The sequence below is a fragment of the Schistocerca cancellata genome, chromosome 1 (assembly GCF_023864275.1).
Source record: "Schistocerca cancellata isolate TAMUIC-IGC-003103 chromosome 1, iqSchCanc2.1, whole genome shotgun sequence".
Lineage (NCBI taxonomy): Eukaryota > Metazoa > Arthropoda > Insecta > Orthoptera > Acrididae > Schistocerca > Schistocerca cancellata.
Window position 1 is genome coordinate 642,966,072 of NC_064626.1, and position 18,568 is coordinate 642,984,639.

General features: G+C 39.4%; 1 protein-coding gene and 3 non-coding genes across 4 annotated transcripts in view; 3 read left to right on the forward strand and 1 right to left on the reverse strand.

The window, feature by feature from the left end:
- The window catches only part of LOC126183350 (arrestin homolog), a 101,341-nt gene that overhangs the window by 26,832 nt on the left and 55,941 nt on the right, over positions 1-18,568 (forward strand). The window contains exon 3 of the mRNA XM_049925243.1: positions 5,948-6,126. Coding sequence (XP_049781200.1) covers positions 5,948-6,126 — 179 coding nt within the window. The remainder of the gene's footprint in view (positions 1-5,947; positions 6,127-18,568) is intronic.
- Positions 9,074-9,148, reverse strand: Trnat-ugu (transfer RNA threonine (anticodon UGU)). The gene has a single exon. It is a non-coding gene; the product is annotated as a tRNA-Thr (tRNA).
- On the forward strand, positions 9,244-9,318 carry Trnat-ugu (transfer RNA threonine (anticodon UGU)). The gene has a single exon. It is a non-coding gene; the product is annotated as a tRNA-Thr (tRNA).
- On the forward strand, positions 10,106-10,180 carry Trnat-ugu (transfer RNA threonine (anticodon UGU)). Its single transcript has one exon. It is a non-coding gene; the product is annotated as a tRNA-Thr (tRNA).

The window sequence follows — 18,568 nt, forward strand, 5'->3', positions numbered from 1 at the left end:
CCTTAATTTGGTATTTCTTAGAAGAATCCTTTAGTCAGTGTAGCCAAAGAGCATTGTCAAATATATCAGGCCAACATTGCCTTTGTTAAACTCAGTAAAAACTAGAAATATAAAACAGTAAAATCATTACCTTTTCTAGATGGACGCGAGAGGCACCAAGATCTGAATAACACGTTCCCGTTCACAGGAGCAAGTAACAGTAAGATGGGGGCTCAGGTAGTAAGCATAATGCATCACAGCGTCATGTGCCAGTACTGAAGCCTAATACAGAATCACCTCAAGAGGTGTTGCTGTGATGCAGCTGTGATTAAAAATGAGAGATCGTAAACTGGATATACATACCCACTAAAACTTTATAAATGTAATGCACATAAAACATTGATAAAATGGAATTCTTGAGGCAACACCTGTGCTTAACTTATTCTAAAATTTTGATGAAGTAAAATATAAATGGAGGCAGTAAATTTAAAATGAGAAAACAAGGTGTATAATACAACACACAGATGCAGTACATAAACAGATCTGTTTATACTTTCAATATGTGATCTGTTTATACATGCTTATAGGTTATCCAAGTCTGCACAACGTGATCGCGATTCTTAAATAGGTGTATTTGTTCTCTGGTTTCTATGTAGATAACATGAAGATGCCTAAATAAGGCGAAACACGTCGTTGAAAAATCATCATCATCATCATCATCATTTAAGACTGATTATGCCTTTCAGCGTTCAGTCTGGAGCATAGCCCCCCTTATACAGTTCCTCCATGATCCCCTATTCAGTGCTAACATTGGTGCCTCTTCTGATGTTAAACCTATTACTTCAAAATCATTCTTAACCGAATCCAGGTACCTTCTCCTCGGTCTGCCCCGACCCCTCCTACCCTCTACTGCTGAATCCATGAGTCTCTTGGGTAACCTTGCTTCTCCCATGCGTGTAACATGACCCCACCATCTAAGCCTGTTCGCCGTGACTGCTACATCTATAGAGTTCATTCCCAGTTTTTCTTTGATTTCCTCATTGTGGACACCCTACTGCCATTGTTCCCATCTACTAGCACCTGCAATCATCCTAGCTACTTTCATATCCATAACCTCAACCTTGTTGATAAGGTAACCTGAATCCACCCAGCTTTCGCTCCCATACAACAAAGTTGGTCGAAAGATTGAACGGTGCACAGATAACTTAGTCTTGGTACTGACTTCCTTCTTGCAGAAGAGAGTAGATCGTAGCTGAGCGCTCACTGCATTAGCTTTGCTACATCTTGCTTCCAGTTCTTTCACTATGTTGCCATCCTGTGAGAATATGCATCCTAAGTACTTGAAACCGTCCACCAGTTCTAACTTTGTCCCTCCTTTTTGGCACTCAATCCGTTTATATTTCTTTCCCACTGACATTACTTTCGTTTTGGAGATGCTGATCTTCATACCATAGTCCTTACATTTCTGATCTAGCTCTGAAATATTACTTGGCAAACTTTCAATCGAATCTGCCATCACAACTAAGTCATCCGCATATGCAAGACTGCTTATTTTGTGTTCACATATCTTAATTTCACCCAGCCAGTCTATTGTTTTCAACATATGATCCATAAATAATATGAACAACAGTGGAGACAGGTTGCAGCCTTGTCTTACCCCTGAAACTACTCTGAACCATGAACTCAATTTACCGTCAACTCTAACTGCTGCCTGACTATCCATGTAAAGACCTTTAATTGCTTGCAAAAGTTTGCCTCCTATTCCATAATCTCATAGAACAGACAATAACTTCCTCCTAGGAACCCGGTCGTATGCCTTTTCTAGATCTATAAAGCATAGATACAATTCCCTGTTCCACTCATAACACTTCTCCATTATTTGCCGTAAGCTAAAGATCTGGTCCTGACAACCTGTAAGAGGCCTAAACCCACACTGATTTTCATCCAATTGGTCCTCAACTAATACTCGCACTTTCCTTTCAACAATACCTGAGAAGATTTTACCCACAACGCTGATTTAAGAGATACCTCTGAAGTTGTTACAATCTTTTCTGTTTCCATGTTTAAAGATTGGTGTGATTACTGCTTTTGTCCATTCTGATGGGACCTGTCCCGACTCCCAGGCCAATTCAATTATCCTGTGTAGCCATTTAAGACCTGACATTCCACTGTATTTGATGAGTTCCGACTTAATTTCATCCACCCCAGCTGCTTTATTGCACTGCAATGTATTGACCATTTTCTCCACTTCCTCAAATGTGATCCTATTTCCATCATCATTCCTATCCCATTCTACCTCGAAATCTGAAACATTATTGGTCGTATTTTCACCTACATTGAGCAACTCTTCAAAATATTCCCGCCATCTGCCCAAGGCATCCACAGGATTCACCAGCAGTTTTCCTGACCTGTCCAAAATACTTGTCATTTCCTTCTTACCTCCCTTTCGAAGACTGCTAATTACACTCCAGAATGGTTTTCCAGCAGCTTGACCCATAGTCTCCAACCTGTTTCCAAAGTCTTCCCACGATTTCTTCTTCGATGCTGCAATTATCTGTTTGGCTTTGTTTCTTTCTTGAACATAACTTTCTCTGTCTACCTGAGTTCTAGTATGTAGCCATTTTTGATACGCCTTCTTTTACCTTTTACAGGCTGCCTTGACTGTGTCATTTCACCAAGCTGTTTGCTTCATCCTACTTTTACACACTACTGTTCCAAGACATTCTTTAGCCACTTCTAGTACTGTGTCCCTGTACCTTGTCCATTCCTTTTCCAATGACTGTAATTGACTACATTCAACTAACTGGTACCTTTCTGAGATCGCTGTTATGTACTTGTGCCTGATTTCCTTATCCTGAAGTTTCTCCACTCTTATCCTCCTACATATGGATCTGACCTCCTGCACTTTCGGTCTCACAATCCCAATTTCACTGCAGATTAAATAATGATCAGTGTCATCAAAGAATCCCCTGAATACACGTGTGTCCCTCACAGCCTTCCTGAATTCCTGATCTGTTATTATATAGTCAATGACAGATCTGGTTCCCCTGCCTTCCCAAGTATACCAGTGAATGTTCTTATGTTTAAAAACTGAGTTTGTGATTCCTAAGCCCATATTGGCACAGAAATCCAAGAGTTTTTTCCCGTTCCTGTTGGCCTCCATGTCCTCTCCAAATTTACCCATAACCTTTTCATACCCTTCTGTTCGATTTCCAATCCTGGCGTTAAAATCGCCCATGAGCAGAACACTGTCTTTGTCCTTTACTCTAACAACTACATCACTGAGTGCCTTATAAAAACTATCCATCTTATCTTGATCTGTCCCTTCACAATGCGAATATACTGACACAATCCTAATTTTCTTGCTAGACACTGTCAAATCTATCCACATCAGTCGTTCGTTTACATACCTTATTGCAACTATTCTGGGTTCCATTTCTTTCCTGATGTAAAGCCCTACACCCCATTGTGCTATTCCTCCTTTGACTCCTGACAGGTAGACCTTGTATTCTCCTACTTCCTCTTCTTTCTCACCCCTTACCCAAATGTCACTAACAGCTAAAACGTCCAGCCCCATCTTACTTGCAGCCTCTGCCAGCTCTACCTTCTTCCCAGAGTAGCCCTCATTGATATTAATAGCTCCCCATCTCATTACCATTTATTTGCCAAGTCGTATCTTAGGAGTCCCTAGTCTGTCAGTTAGAGGTGAGACTCCGTCACCTCCAAAGGGCTGAAGCATTTTGCTCTGATTGTTACCAGCATCATATTTAAAGTACCAGGGAAGCAGGTTGCTAGCCTTACTTGCCCCGAGTCCCATTGGGTTTTACCCCTAACGGCTGAGGGACTAACTGGTGGATTTGGTAGTCTTTGCCGTATGAGCACAAAGGTGACCACAACTCAGAATATGTCCGAGATGCCCAGCCTTATTCCAAAGTAACTGGTATCCCGACTGTCGGGACCACTTACTTGGCCACTCATACGTTGTCCATGGTTCATGAACTAGGACATGACTACAGGAACCCACACCATGAACCACGTCATTGAAAAATAAAAAAAATAAAAAATTGCAAGCAAGACTGTCATTAACCAATACAGTTCACTATAGTCAATAACAATGTTAGAACATTTGTGCCATAGTCTTCCATTGATTTTCTGCTCTTGATACAGAATTGCTCCCCTTTTCTTCCTGAATGATGGGGCTAGCAACTCCAAGAGAAAGGATCTAGTATGGAAAAAATCAAGCAATGGAAAGTCCATGATGGAATCAAGACAATATTATGAAAAGGATATCTTGCTACTCCACCATATAGAGGAGACATTGAGTTGCAGACAGGCACAATGGAAAAATTGTCATACCTTAAGTTTTCAGTCAGAAGGTCTTCTTCTGAAGCAGAAAATACACAAATATTCACTAAAGCACAACTTGCCCACTCGCAACTCACATAAATGTATAGCAATATTTTTGTTGTGCCTGTCTGTGACTCATCATCTCCTCTGTGTGATCAAGTATGGAATTTTGATCTACTCATGGCCTCTGGCTTAGTTCTGAGCAGAGTATTTGCTGCAAAGAAGTCTTGCAGAATAATGAGAGAGCTTCTGCAGAATTTGGAAGTAAATAAGAACTGCTCGTGACAAGTTGAAACTTTGTGCTAGTCTGGGTGTCATGCTCAGATGATGTAATTGGTAACACACTACCCACTAAATACAGGGACAGAGATTCGAATCCTGGTCTGGCACAATTTTAACTTCTTTCATACAAAATTCTTTCAAGAGATGAAACAGTGATACCACATCAGAATTACATCAGAAAGATTTGTCCAACAAAACTCTAATGTCTGTTTATAAATGTCCAGTATTCAGTCTTAGTGAGTCACTGTAAAGGGGCATCAACCAAACTTCTCCCTCCCACAAAAAATTGACCATGTGCTCCACTGCTTTATTTCCATGAAAGTGGATGACAGTGTCACAGTGGCTACAATGAATGGAAATGAAAACCAACATCTTAGAATATAAATAGAATGCTCTTTGAGATATAGTTCACAATGATAATATCAAGTAGCTATCATGAAACTATTAACATACTGTAGAATCTTAGCAAGAGAATCTACAGATATGACATAGAACACACCTAAGGCTAAAAATTACATGTAAATAACATTTTTATTTAAGTTGTATTGAGCTTTAAGCAAGCAATGGATTATGTATGTTACTTAACAGATATCCTGGCTAGATATGCCGTGACATTCTGATTTCCTAGAAAGGTGTTTGTCTAAGATTTACTTTCACATATAAGTACAGTATAGTGTGAGTAAACAAACAAATGGATATTTCTGTAGAAATTTCATATGTGTGGCCTAAATTAGGTCACACATAGCAAAGCACTGAAAATAGCCAAAAACTTTTAACATCAGGCACCAAATAGCTTAAATTGAATAAGCTTCAAAAGTATTTAAGAAGTTTAGAAAATACTGCAAAAGTTTTAGGTGTACTAACTCTGTAGGAGGTTTAAGTAAACAAGGAGGTAAAATGTCACAATTGGTCCAGAGAGTACCAGAAAACAGATATAATCTACTCTCTGATTGCTTTCATACACCACTAAAGTCATCTCATTCTGCTGCATGGGTGAATACCAGCATTTTCATGAAAGGTTACAGTGACTTAGTTAATGAAACTGGGAGCCCATCCATGCCTTAGGTGCATTTACCTCTTTACCATGATGATAATCATAGACAAGGCCCAGGCCTCCTTTACCATTCAGTATGATTTTTTCTTTTTGAATTTCCAGATCATTCAGTGACATTAAGTAACACATTCTTGTAATATAACACTTAGTCGGACAAAACAATTTGATTGATTGTAGATGGAAAATATTTTTATTCGATATTAGCTTGAAAGTAAATGAGAGACAATAAATATCTTAAACAGTTATGATGTTTACAATAACTAGTCAAAAATGTGGTATTTACAGGAACGTCTCTTAAAGAAACTTGGACCAAATGCATTTCCATTTACTTTCACGCTACCACCAAATTCTCCAGCATCAGTGACATTGCAACCCGGAAGAGAGGATGAAGGTGAACCCTGTGGTGTGAAATATTTTGTGAAAGTTTTTTCTGGAGATTCTGAAACTGACCGAACTCACAGAAGGTGTGTTACACTTGGTTTTTATATTATACTAGTTGTTACCCGCTGCTTTGCTCGCATATTAGTAGTTTTGTTATGATGAACAATATTGTGGTGTAGTGATATACATCTAAAAAATGTCTGCAATGCCAATGTGTAGGTACATAATGGAAGTGTTTCTATTAGTTTGCTGAATTTTGAATCTGAAAGCATACATTATATTTTGTAATTATATTTAAAATGCCTCAATTCTTTACATTTGTGCAGAAGTAGAGTTTTTAGGGGTTTCTTTGGCTCACCTAGTACTGTTCATGAGATTTTTCCACCAGAGCAACACCTACCAACTATTTCTCTCTTCCATTTTAAATGCTCCATCCCCCTGTGATGACTAATTTATGATTAACATAGTCAGTTAATAAATTGTAATCAAATGCAGTCTCATGAAAAGCCTCCCACTCTCCACGTGTAAAGGTATGACTCTCTGTTTGTCATACAGCCTTTAAATGATGCCAACATTGTGAGTCTTCAAGCATCTTGGAAGCTGTAAGAGAGGTGTGACAGTCTGCATCTAAAATATGATGGGCCTGTGAATGTTCTAATGTCTCTTAAGCTCTTAAGGCCACCTGAAATTCTGTGTCCCAAGTTCCAGTGATCATGAGATTGCTCTGAGGTTTGTTGGATTTGAGTAATTTTCACAACTTGAGCACTCTTAGAACTAAGTGTTAACTCAGATTTACATTTGTGAGGCTTATAATAACAGTTTTAAATATGGTTCTCAGGCTTACTGTCCAGTTTTATTGTTGTATCTCCACCAAAACTTTCCTATGACAGGTGGTGCAGGAATTCAATATCATAAACCACACACATAGTAACATTGGATTTGCACTGTCACAGAATAATCTATAGACACCAAGAGTTGCCAACCATCATGCCACCAGCATTGTGTGCATGTCACTCACATGTACCATATTTAAAAAAGTTAATAACACTAAAAAAGATACAACTTTCTAAAGTGGCCTATGGCTTTCCTTGGGGTTCAAGCTATATCCATACCAAATACCATTGGAATCTGTTCATTAGTAGATTCGTCAAAACGAAACAAGAGAGCTACTTGTATTAGTGTTAAATTATGGATTAAACACATTGAGAATTGAATAAGCATTGTACTGATTACATTGAACCATATTATGTACAACATCACAAATATGATAAAGTTTAAAAGTGAAAGAGTAAATTGCTTTATTAAAGAATAAATATTTTTCCTTAGTTTGTGTAATATTCTTGAGAGCAATAAATATTTTGTACTACACTGCAGAGCAGCTTGCCTGTCTTCTTCAGCAGGATTCAAGCTATCTCACACTAAATTTCATGGAAGTTGGTTGAGCTATTCAGTCATGAAAACATGACAGACAGAGTTACTTTTGTATTTATAGTATTAGTATGAAAGTATGAATTGGCATGGATTAAACACTTTGGTGATTGTACAAGCATTGTATTCTAGCTGTTACCCATGGCTGCACTTGTGCATCAGTAAAATGACTTTATTGTCTGGGACACCCCAGTTGGAAAGTTCGGGAGCTTGGTGCAAGTCTTTTTATTTGATTCTGCTTTGGTGACTTGTATGTCAATGATGATGAAATGATGTTGAGGACAAGGCACACATCCAGATGTGAGCAGAAAAAAAGGATAATGCACTCATCCAAAGGCAAGCAGGGAAAAAAACCCGACTCGAGCAGGTAAAAAAACCCAACTAGAGCAGTAATTAAACCTGGGAACCCGTGATTGAGAGTCTATGACACTAACCACCTGATCAGAGCTGTTAAGTAAATAGAATGCAAAAAAAGTAGTTATAAAAATGTGATGGGCTTGTGACTGGTATTAGTATAGAGGTATGGATTAAATACAGAAGGACTGTATAAGCATTGTATTCATTATGTTGAATCATATTATGTAGAACAAATCAAACAATAAAAGCATTTTCACAAATATGATAAAGTTAAAAAGTCAAAGAGTAAATAGCTTTTTCAAAGAGTAATTATTTTTCTGTATTTTGTGTTATATTCTTCAAATCAGTAAATATGCTGTACTACACACTTTATGAAGTAGCCTGTGGTCCTCCTTAGCATTCATTGAGAAAAACAGAGGTGATATCTAGTGTTCCCCCAGGCCCTATAATCTATATAAATGATTTAGGGGAGAGCCTTAGGAGCCATCTTAGACTGTTTGCAGATGATTTTGTCATTTACCATCTAGTAAAGACATCAGAAGATCAAACCAATTGCAAAATGATTTATACAACATATCTGTAGGGTGCAAAAAGTGGCAATGCCCTCTCAATAATGAAAAGTTTGAGGTCATCCACAAGAGTAACCAGAAAATTTCAGTTGCACAATAAATCACACAAATCTAAAGGTTGTCAGTTCACTACCTACCCACAGATAACAATTATGAACAATGAAATGATAATTAAATGGACACCCTAGCTGCAAACAGGCATTGATGTACTTCATTGGGGACATGTTGAAAATGTGTGCCCCGACCGGGACTCGAACCCGGGATCTCCTGCTTACATGGCAGACACTCTATCCATCTGAGTCACTGCGGGCACAGAGGATAGTGCATCTGCAGGGACTTATCCCTTGCACACTCCCCGTGAGATCCACATTCCCAACATGTCCACACCACTACATTTGTAGTGCGCCTAATAGATGTTTGCCCATCATACTCATTACTCGTGGCAGATTAATCTACCAAGTCCCGTACGAGTTCGGGCATAGTGTGTGCGTTCGCACAAGAAGGTCAATGGCCGGGAAGCCATATTTTAACTATATATGATGGTAGTATCTGTTCCCGGAAGAACAGTTACCGTGGATGACCATGCAGCTTTGCTAGAAATGAAATGATAATTAAATGGACACCCTAGTTGCAAACAGGCATTGATGTACTTCATTGGGGACATGTTGAAAATGTGTGCCCCGACCAGGACTCGAACCCGGGATCTCCTGCTTACATGGCAGACGCTCTATCCATCTGAGCCACCGCGGGCATAGAGGATAGTGCGTCTGCAGTGGACATGTTGGGAATGTGGATCTCATGGGGAATGTGCAAGGGATAAGTCCCTGCAGACGCACTATCCTCTGTGCCCACGGTGGCTCAGATGGATAGAGCGTCTGCCATGTAAGCAGGAGATCCCGGGTTCGAGTCCTGGTCGGGGCACACATTTTCAACATGTCCCCAATGAAGTACATCAATGCCTGTTTGCAGCTAGGGTGTCCATTTAATTATCATTTCATTTCTAGCAAAGCTGCATGGTCATCCACGGTAACTGTTCTTTCGGGAACAGATACTACCGTCATATATAGTTAAAATACGGCTTCACGGCCATTGACCTTCTTGTGCGAACGCACACGCTATGCCTGAACTCGTACGGGACTTGGTAGATTAATCTGCCATGAGTAATGAGTATGATGGGCAAACATCTATTAGGCGCACTACAAATGTAGTGGTGTAGACATGTTGGGAATGTGGATCTCACGGGGAGCGTGCAAGAGATAAGTCCCTGCAGATGCACTATCCTCTGTGCCTGTGGTGTCTCACATGTAAGCAGGAGATCCCGGGTTCGAGTCCCGGTCGGGGCACACATTTTCAACATGTCCCCAATGAAGTACATCAATGCCTGTTTGCAGCTAGGGTGTCCATTTAATTATCATTTCATTTCTAGCGAAGCTGCATGGTCATCCACAGTAACTGTTCTTTCGGGAACAGATACTACTGTCATATATAGTTAAAATAGGGCTTCCTGGCCATTGACCTTCTTGTGCGAACGCACACGCTATGCCCGAACTCGTATGGGACTTGGTAGATTAATCTGCCATGAGTAATGAGTATGATGGGCAAACATCTATTAGGCGCACTACAAATGTAGTGGTGTGGACATGTTGGGAATGTGGATCTCACGGGGAGTGTGCAAGGGATAAGTCCCTGCAGACACACTATCCTCTGTGCCCACGGTGGCTCAGATGGATAGAGCGTCTGCCATGTAAGCAGGAGATCCCGGGTTCGAGTCTCGGTCGGGGCACACGTTTTCAACATGTCCCCAATGAAGTACATCAATGCCTGTTTGCAGCTAGGGTGTCCATTTAATTATCATTTCATTTCTAGCAAAGCTGCATGGTCATCCACGGTAACTGTTCTTTCGGGAACAGATACTACCGTCATATATAATTATGAACAAGTTAAATTGGAATGGTCATTTATGTGGGGCTTTCAGTAAGTAATGCAATTCTCAGCCAATTTCAGTTGTAAAATTACAGAATTTGTTGTGGGATAGCATGGAATATTCCCATTTCAGCCTCTATAGTTTCATGAAGTTCTGATAGGTTGCAGTACTATACAATGCCTTCAAAATGGTGTCCGTAATGAGGTGCATTCCTAGCAAAGAGTTGTTCTTGAATTTCTTTTGGCAGAAAACCAAAGGATCACAAATATTCATTGGCACTTGCAGAATGCCTACAGAGACCTGGCAGTGAACAGAAGCATAGTGAGTTATTGAGCAAGCTGTCTGTCATCATTGCAACAAGGTCATGCAAACCCTTCTGATCTTCTGCATGCCAGGTAGCCACACACAGCTATGACTCCTATAGTGTTGGAACATCCAACACACTCATTGGAGGTGACTGATGGATCGCAGTCAAACATCTCGTCACTCATCTGGATGTCTCTGTTGGTAGTGCTGACACACTAATCCATCAGTTGGGGTACTCACAAGTGTGTGCCCAGTGGGTTTCTTGCTGCCTAACAGAAGGCCTGAGCAGAATTATTTGCATGTTATGAGGCTGATTGTGGCAATTTTCTGATGAAAATCATCACAAGTGATGAAACATGGGTTCATCACTTCAAACCAGAAACAAATCGGCAATCCATGGAATGGAGTGGCGCCATGCCACCACTCCTCCAAATTAAAAGTTCAAAGTTGCACCCACAGCCAGTAAAATCATGGCAACAGGTTTCTGGGACTTCAAAGGGGTTATTCTGAATGATGTCTTCCTTTGTGGTTCAATGAACAACTCTGAATGTATTGTGCTACCCTCAGGAAACTGGAGGGATGACTTCAGTGTGTTCATTGCTACAAAAGTGCAAACAAACTTCTCCATGATGACTCAACACCTCACACAAGTCTGGGCATCTGAGATGTGCTCACAAAACTTCATTGGACTTATCTTTCTCAACTACCCTACAGCCTGGATCATGCATCTCCCAACTTCCATCTGTTTGGCCCAATGGAGGATACACTCTGCTGGAAGCAGTAAATGGATGATGGTGAGGTTATTGATGCAGCTATATATTGGTTCTGACATTGACTAGTAGAGAAGTATCATGCAGGCATACAGGTCCTTCCATAAGGCGGAATAAGGCCATTGTGTTGAAAGGAGATTATGTTCAAAAATAGAGCTTTGTAACTAAAAGAGTGGGGAATAATATTGTGTATTGGAAACCCAAATAAAAGCAGTGTGCTATCAGAAAAATGTGTTCCATTACTTATTGAATGCCCCTCATAGATAATGTTGGGGAAAGGTGAACCAAATACTGCACTTATTGGCAGAACTCTTAGAAAATGCAACAAATCTACAGGATACTGTCTACACCATGCTTGTCCATCCTCTGTTAGAGTATTGCTGTGCAGTATGGAATCCTTACCAGATAGTATTGGTGGAAGACATCAGAAAGATTCAAAATAGGGCAGCTTTGTTTGAATTATCACAAAATAGGGGAGAGAATGTCACAGAAATGATACACAATTTCGGATGCAAATTATTGAAACAAAGGTGTATTTTGTTATAGCTAGATCTTTTCATGAAATTTCAGTTTCCAATTTTCCCCTCCAAGTGCAAAAATGTTTTGTTGGCACCAACCTACATAGGGAGAAATTATTGTTGTGATAAAATAAGAGAAGTCAGAGCTTGCACGGAAAGATCTAAGGTTTTTTTTTTTTTTTTTTTTTCCCCGCATGGTGTTCAAGAGTGGACTGGTAGGGAAATGTGTAAAAATGCTTCAGTAAACTCTCTGCCAGGCTCTTGGAAAGATTTAAAAGTTTGTTTTTCCTGCAAGCTGTCCAAGTGTGAAAATGGAATCAGTGAACCTGCTGCCAGACACTTAAGTGTGAATTCCAGAGTAGTCATGTAAATGTAGATGTAGAGATATGTGAAAGAAACCTGGAGGGAGACACCACAATCTTTGATAGAGATGTAGAAACCAGATTTTAAATTCCAAAACATTTCTAGATCCAGATCTAGGCTCTGACAACAATTTTTTGTTATTAACTGTAAATTAAAATTTCAAAAATTACATAAAGATAGGAAATTACCAAGATGGGACGTGGATATAGCAAAAGAGTTACTAGCTGTTGAGGTTTTCAGAATGACTATTATACAATGATCAACAGCAAGTGGGGAAAGATATCCCATGGAAGACAAATGGATATCTTTGAGAGATGAACCAGTGGAGGCAACTGAGGATCAAATAGACAAAACCAGAAGATGAGTCAAAATCTTCGCACAACACACAAGAAATTGAATTTAATTGATGACAGGAGAAAATATAAAAATGGGGCTAATAAATCAAGCAAATGGAAATACAGTAATCTAAAAAATGAGACTGATGCAAGTGCAGAATGGTGAAGCAGGAATGGCTAGAAGAGAATGCAAACTTTAAATTCCTAATCGTAGTTTCTTATACAGGATGTGAATTTTCCTTTATGTATGCTGGGTAGCTCCTAACTATTAAAACAGCTAGCCTTTCCATTAGTTGCTGGGACAGCAGTCTGTATAATTGAATAAAATCTTCTCAGTTTTCAAGCCTGTCAATTCAAATATAACACTCAAGCTTTCGTTGGCTATCTCTTTCATCACTATCAAGAACAGCTACCAGGTGTGGTACACTTTTCTGTTTATATAGGCATGACTGCAGTCCCTGAATCCCATCAATGTGCTATGTTGGTACTGCAAACAGCTGAAAGCAAGGGGAAGCTACAGCCATTATACATCCTGGGGTCATGCAGCTCACTGTATGAGTAGATGATGATGCCATCCTCTTGGGTAAAATAGTCCCCCATTCATATCTCCGGTGGGAACTACTCAGAAGTATGGTGTCATTACGAAAACAAACTGGCATTCTATGGGTTTGAGAATGGAATGTTAGATACTTTAATTGGGTAGATAAGCTAGTGAATTTAAACTCTGAAATGGATAGGTTGACATTTGATGTAGCTGGAATTAGTTAACTTCAGCAGCAGGAAGAATAGACTTCTGGTCACCTCACTACAGGGTTGTCAACACAAAATCAGATAGGATTTAATTGTAATCATTGAGTGAAATTCAGTAGTAGGGAAAGGAAGAGAAAGAAAATTAATAGCAAACCATGGACTGGAGAAAGGAATTAAAGAGGGAGCCACCTGGTGGTATTTTGCATAGGGCATAATTTAATAATAACACAAAATATACTGAATTTAGTTGATGGAAGGAGAAAATATGAAAGTATGGAAGCCAAAGCAGACAAAAAGGAATACATATGGCTTAAGAATCATGAAAGAAGGTTGTAAATGTGGGAGAGAACAAGGGACACTGGAAGGTTTCAAATTGGTTATGTAATAACAAGACACCATTTTCAAAAACCAGATTTTAAACTATAAAACATCTCTAGGGGCAAATGTGGACTCTGGCCATAATTTAATGGATATGAACTGCAGTTTAAAACTGAATAAATTGCAAGAAGGTTGGAATTTAAGGAGATGGAATGTGGATAAATGGAAACAACAAGATGTTGTTGACCATTAAGCAATGTCAGAATGAAGCAGGGGGAAGGAATACAATAGAAGACAAATGGATAGCTTTGAGAGATGAAATAGTGAAGGCAGCAGAGAATCTCATAGATGAAAAGACAAGGCCTAGTAGAGATCCTTGGATAACACAATAGGTACTGAATTTATTTGATGAAAGCAGAAAATATAAAATTAGGGCAAGTGAAGCATGCAAAAGGGAATGTCTAAAACACAAGGCTATAGGAAAAAGCAGAACTAGGGGAAAACAGATATCACCTATAAGAAGATTTAAGAGGCCCTCGGATTAATCAAGAGCTCAGAAGGCAAACCAGTACTAGGCAAAGAAGGGAAAGATGAAAGAGGGAAAGATATATAGAGGGTCTTTTCGAGGTATGGTGCAACTCATTGCCAGATCAATGCTGCCTGTGATGTTGACTTGGCTTGTTCTGTTCATCTGCAGTGATTGTTTTGCTAGCACTGTTTTGTTCTTGTTTCGTTTTTTATGATGGCATGTTTTAGTGAACAACGTGCAGCTGTAAAATTTTGTTTTCTACTCTGTAAAAATGCTGCTGAAACTGTTCTAATGTTGAAAACAGCTTACCAAGATGTGGTATGGAAAAAACTCAAGTGTACGAGTAGTTTGTTCAATTTAAAAATGGCAACATATCAATTGATGACAAACCTTATTCTGCACACCCATCAACTGCCCAAATTGATGAAAATTTTGAAAAGATTGTTCTCCCAGGTCAGACCATCAATCAGACCTTTTAATTGGAAGTTTTAAGAAGATTGTACAACAGAGTTCATAAAAAAATATCGTATTTGTGGCCAACAGGAGACTGGTTCTTCCACCACAACAATGCACCTGCATACACAGCCATCTTTGTTAGACAGTTTTTGGCTAAAAATGGCATGGTTCTGCTGCCCCACACACCTTACTTGCCTGATATGTCTCTGTGTGAATTTTTCATATTCCCATGCATGAAAAGGACGTGAAAGGACACCAATTTGACAACACTGAAGTTAAGAAAAAAACAAGGGAGGAGCTGTCAGCCATTTCTAAATATGCCTACAAAAAATGTTTCAGACAGTGAAAACACTGGTGGGACAAATGTGTTAGTTCCAATGGAGAGTATGTTAAAGGGGATATGGTTGTTTATATATAGCTTTTAAAAAGTAATTCCAGTTTTTTTGGGTATCCCCCTTGTATAGTGGGGAAGAAATCAAATAGAAAGAGAAGAAGTTAGTGATGATGAGATAGGAGATATGATACTACATGATGAATTTGACAAAACACTGAAAGACTTGTGTGGAAGTAAGGCACCTGGAGTAGACAACATTCCCTTAGAATTATTGATATCTTTGGGAGAGCCAGCCCAGATAAAACTATTACACCTGATGTGCAATGGAAATACTTTCAGGCTTCAAGAAAAATACCAGAGGTTGAAAATACTGCTTCAATTGTTAAGTTCTTTTGCTATCACACAACCGGTTTCGAGCTCTCATACGCCCATCTTCAGGTGTCATAACTTCGTGCTGTGACCCCCGAGTGCCGTAGCAGATGTGTACAAGGCGCAGTGTGCTACCTACGAGCAAAAAGCCTGCTCTGCACTCATAGGTAGCACACCGTGCCTTGTACACAGCTACTGCAGCACTCGGAGGTCACAGCACCAAGTTATGACACCTGAAGATAGGTGTATGAAAGCCCAAAACCAGTCATGTGATAATAAAAGAACTTTAGAACTGAAGCGGTATTTTCAACCTTTGGTATAATGCTCAGTTGTGAATGTTTGTCCAACAGGATTGTTTCAAGAAAAATATATTAATTACAATCCCAAAGAAGGAAAGTGCAGATATCTGTGAGTACTGTTGCACTATTACGGGGGTGTTTGAAAAGTCTGTGCAAAAATAAAAACCACTTACGTGTTTGGGGTAAACCTTTTTTAATTTTTGACATAGTCTCCTTTTAGACCTATACACTTTGTCCAATGCTGTTCTAATTTGTTGATCCCTTCCGAATAATAGGAATTGTCCAAGTCTGCAAAATAGCTATTAGTTGCTGCAATCACCTCCTCGTTTGAATAAAATCTTTGTCCCGCCAGCCATTTCTTCAAATTGAGAAACAAATAGCAGTCCGAGGGAGCCAAGTCTGGAGAATAGGGGGGATGTGAAATGTGTTGGACTCCTATTTCCAATAATTTTGTGACCACAACTGCTGAGGTGTGTGCTGGTGCATTGTCGTGGTGGAAAAGGACATTTTTGCAGTCCAATCGTCGCCGTTTTTCTTGGAGCTCAGTCTTCAAACAGTCCAATAACAATTAATAATATGCACCTGTAATAGTTTTACCCTTTTCCAGATAGTCGATGAGGATTATCCCTTACGAATCCCAAAAGACAGTCGCCATAACCTTTCCAGCCGAAGGAATGGTCTTCACCTTTTTTGGTGCAGATTCTCCCTTGGTAACCCATTGTTTAGACTGTTGTTCAGTCTCAGGAGTATATTAATGTATCCATGTTTCATCCACAGTGATGAAACAATCCTTAAAGTCCTGTGGATTCTTCCTGAACAGCTGCAGACCATCCTTGCAACACTTCACACGATTCCGTTTTTGGTCAAGCGTGAGCAATCGCAGAATTCATCTTGCAGATAGCTTTCTCATGTCCAAATGGTAATGCAAAATATTATGTACCCATTCATTCCAGATGCCCACAGCACTAGGAATCTCACGCACCTTAACTCTCCTGCCATCCTTCACCATATCATGGATTTTATCAATGATTTCTGGAGTCTGTACAGAAGGGCTATCCAGTGGAAATGAACTTGAAGAGAATATCGCAGAAAGGGAAACAGAAATAGGTAAGGATGAGAGGGGAGTTACGGTACTGTGGGAGGAATTTCACAGAGTACTGAAAGGCATAAGGTAAAACAAGACACATGGAGTAGATGACATTCCCTCAGAATTATTGAGATCCTTGAGAGAATACGCCATGAAAAAACTGTTCCACCTGGTATGCAAGATATATTAAACAGACAAAATCCCCAAGTCTTCAAGAAAAAAGTAATAATGGCAATTTCAAAGAAGTCAGGAGCTGACAGGTGTTAATATTAGTGAACCATACATGTACACTGATGAGCCAGAACAATATGACCACTACTCACCATGAGACTGATTGCTACTTGTGTTGTGGGCACATGGCACAGTAAAGAACACATAAAAGCAGAATAGAGATGATTGGGGAACCATCCTAGTGATGATAGTGGCCATAAATGGGGAAATCTACTGACACCAAAGACAATGAGAAAGCAAAGATTGCTGTGGCTCAACACCTGGGAATGAGTGTCTCAGGTCACTGTCATGAGCATACATGGAAAGTGATTGAAAGACAATGAAACCATGAGTAGGTGATGAGTTGTTGGACACCTGTGCCTCATCACATAACGTGGAGACTGAAGCCTTGCTCACCCCATAAAGCAGGGCAGATGGTGATTTGTGGAGATTTCATGACAGAGTACAATGCTGGTGCAATCAGAAGTCTTTCAAAGCACGCTGTTTAGCACACATTGTTGAACATGGGACTTTGCACATGTCTAAAAGAACAAACACCACATATACATAATTGCATTTCTGCTCAAGCTAGAGAGGGTTCTTGATTCACTTTGAAGGAAGTACCAGAAATTAGTTATGTGTGGTGATTTCAGTATAAATTTTGTGTATGATGGTGCAAGAGGAAGGATGTTAGTAGATCTCCTAAATTCATATGATCTGATGCAGACTGAGATTTTTCCAACTAGGGTGCAGGGCAACAGTAGCACAGCCATAGACAATATTTTTATTCGTTCTTCATTACTAGATGAGCATTCTGTTAGTAAAAGGTTGAATGGCCTTTCAGACCATGATGCACAAATTTTAACACTAAAAGGCTTTTTTACTCAAACAAATGTCAGATTTAATTACAAACTATGTAGGAAAGTCAATCCAACAGAAATAGAAAGTTTTTTAAACTTTGTCAAGGAACAAGAGTGGCAGGATGTTTATAGTGTCGATAACATAGATGATAAATGTAATTCTTTCCATAACACATTTCTGATGCTCTTTGAGAGTTGCTGTCCATTAGATCATACTAAATGGGATAGTAGCAGTAAAAGGCAGCTTCGGTGGCTGACTAGTGGGATAAGGATATCATGTAGAACAAAGTGGGAAGCATATCAAAATGTTAGAAGTAGTCACAATCAAGCTGCAGTAGCCCATAATAAACAGTATTGTAAGGTTCTTAAAAATAAATAAAATTAAAACCATATGGTCCGTTGTGAAGGAAGTGTCTGGTCAGCAGCACAAGTTCGACGATATAAAGTCAGTTTTCAGTAAAAATATTTCTGTTACTAATAAGTCAGATACACGTACAATATTTAACAATCATTTTCTGAGCATTGCTGGTGAATTAAATAAAAATTTAGTTTCTGCAGGAAATCATATAACTTTCTTGGCAAATGCCTTTCCGAGATTGATGTCTGAAATACTCCTCTGTGATACAGACAAGGGGGAGATTGAGTCAATAATTGAATCACTGAAGACTCATGGTTATGATGAAGTGCCTAGCAGAATACAAAGTACTGTGCTGCAGATGTTAGCCCTGTATTTAGCCATATTT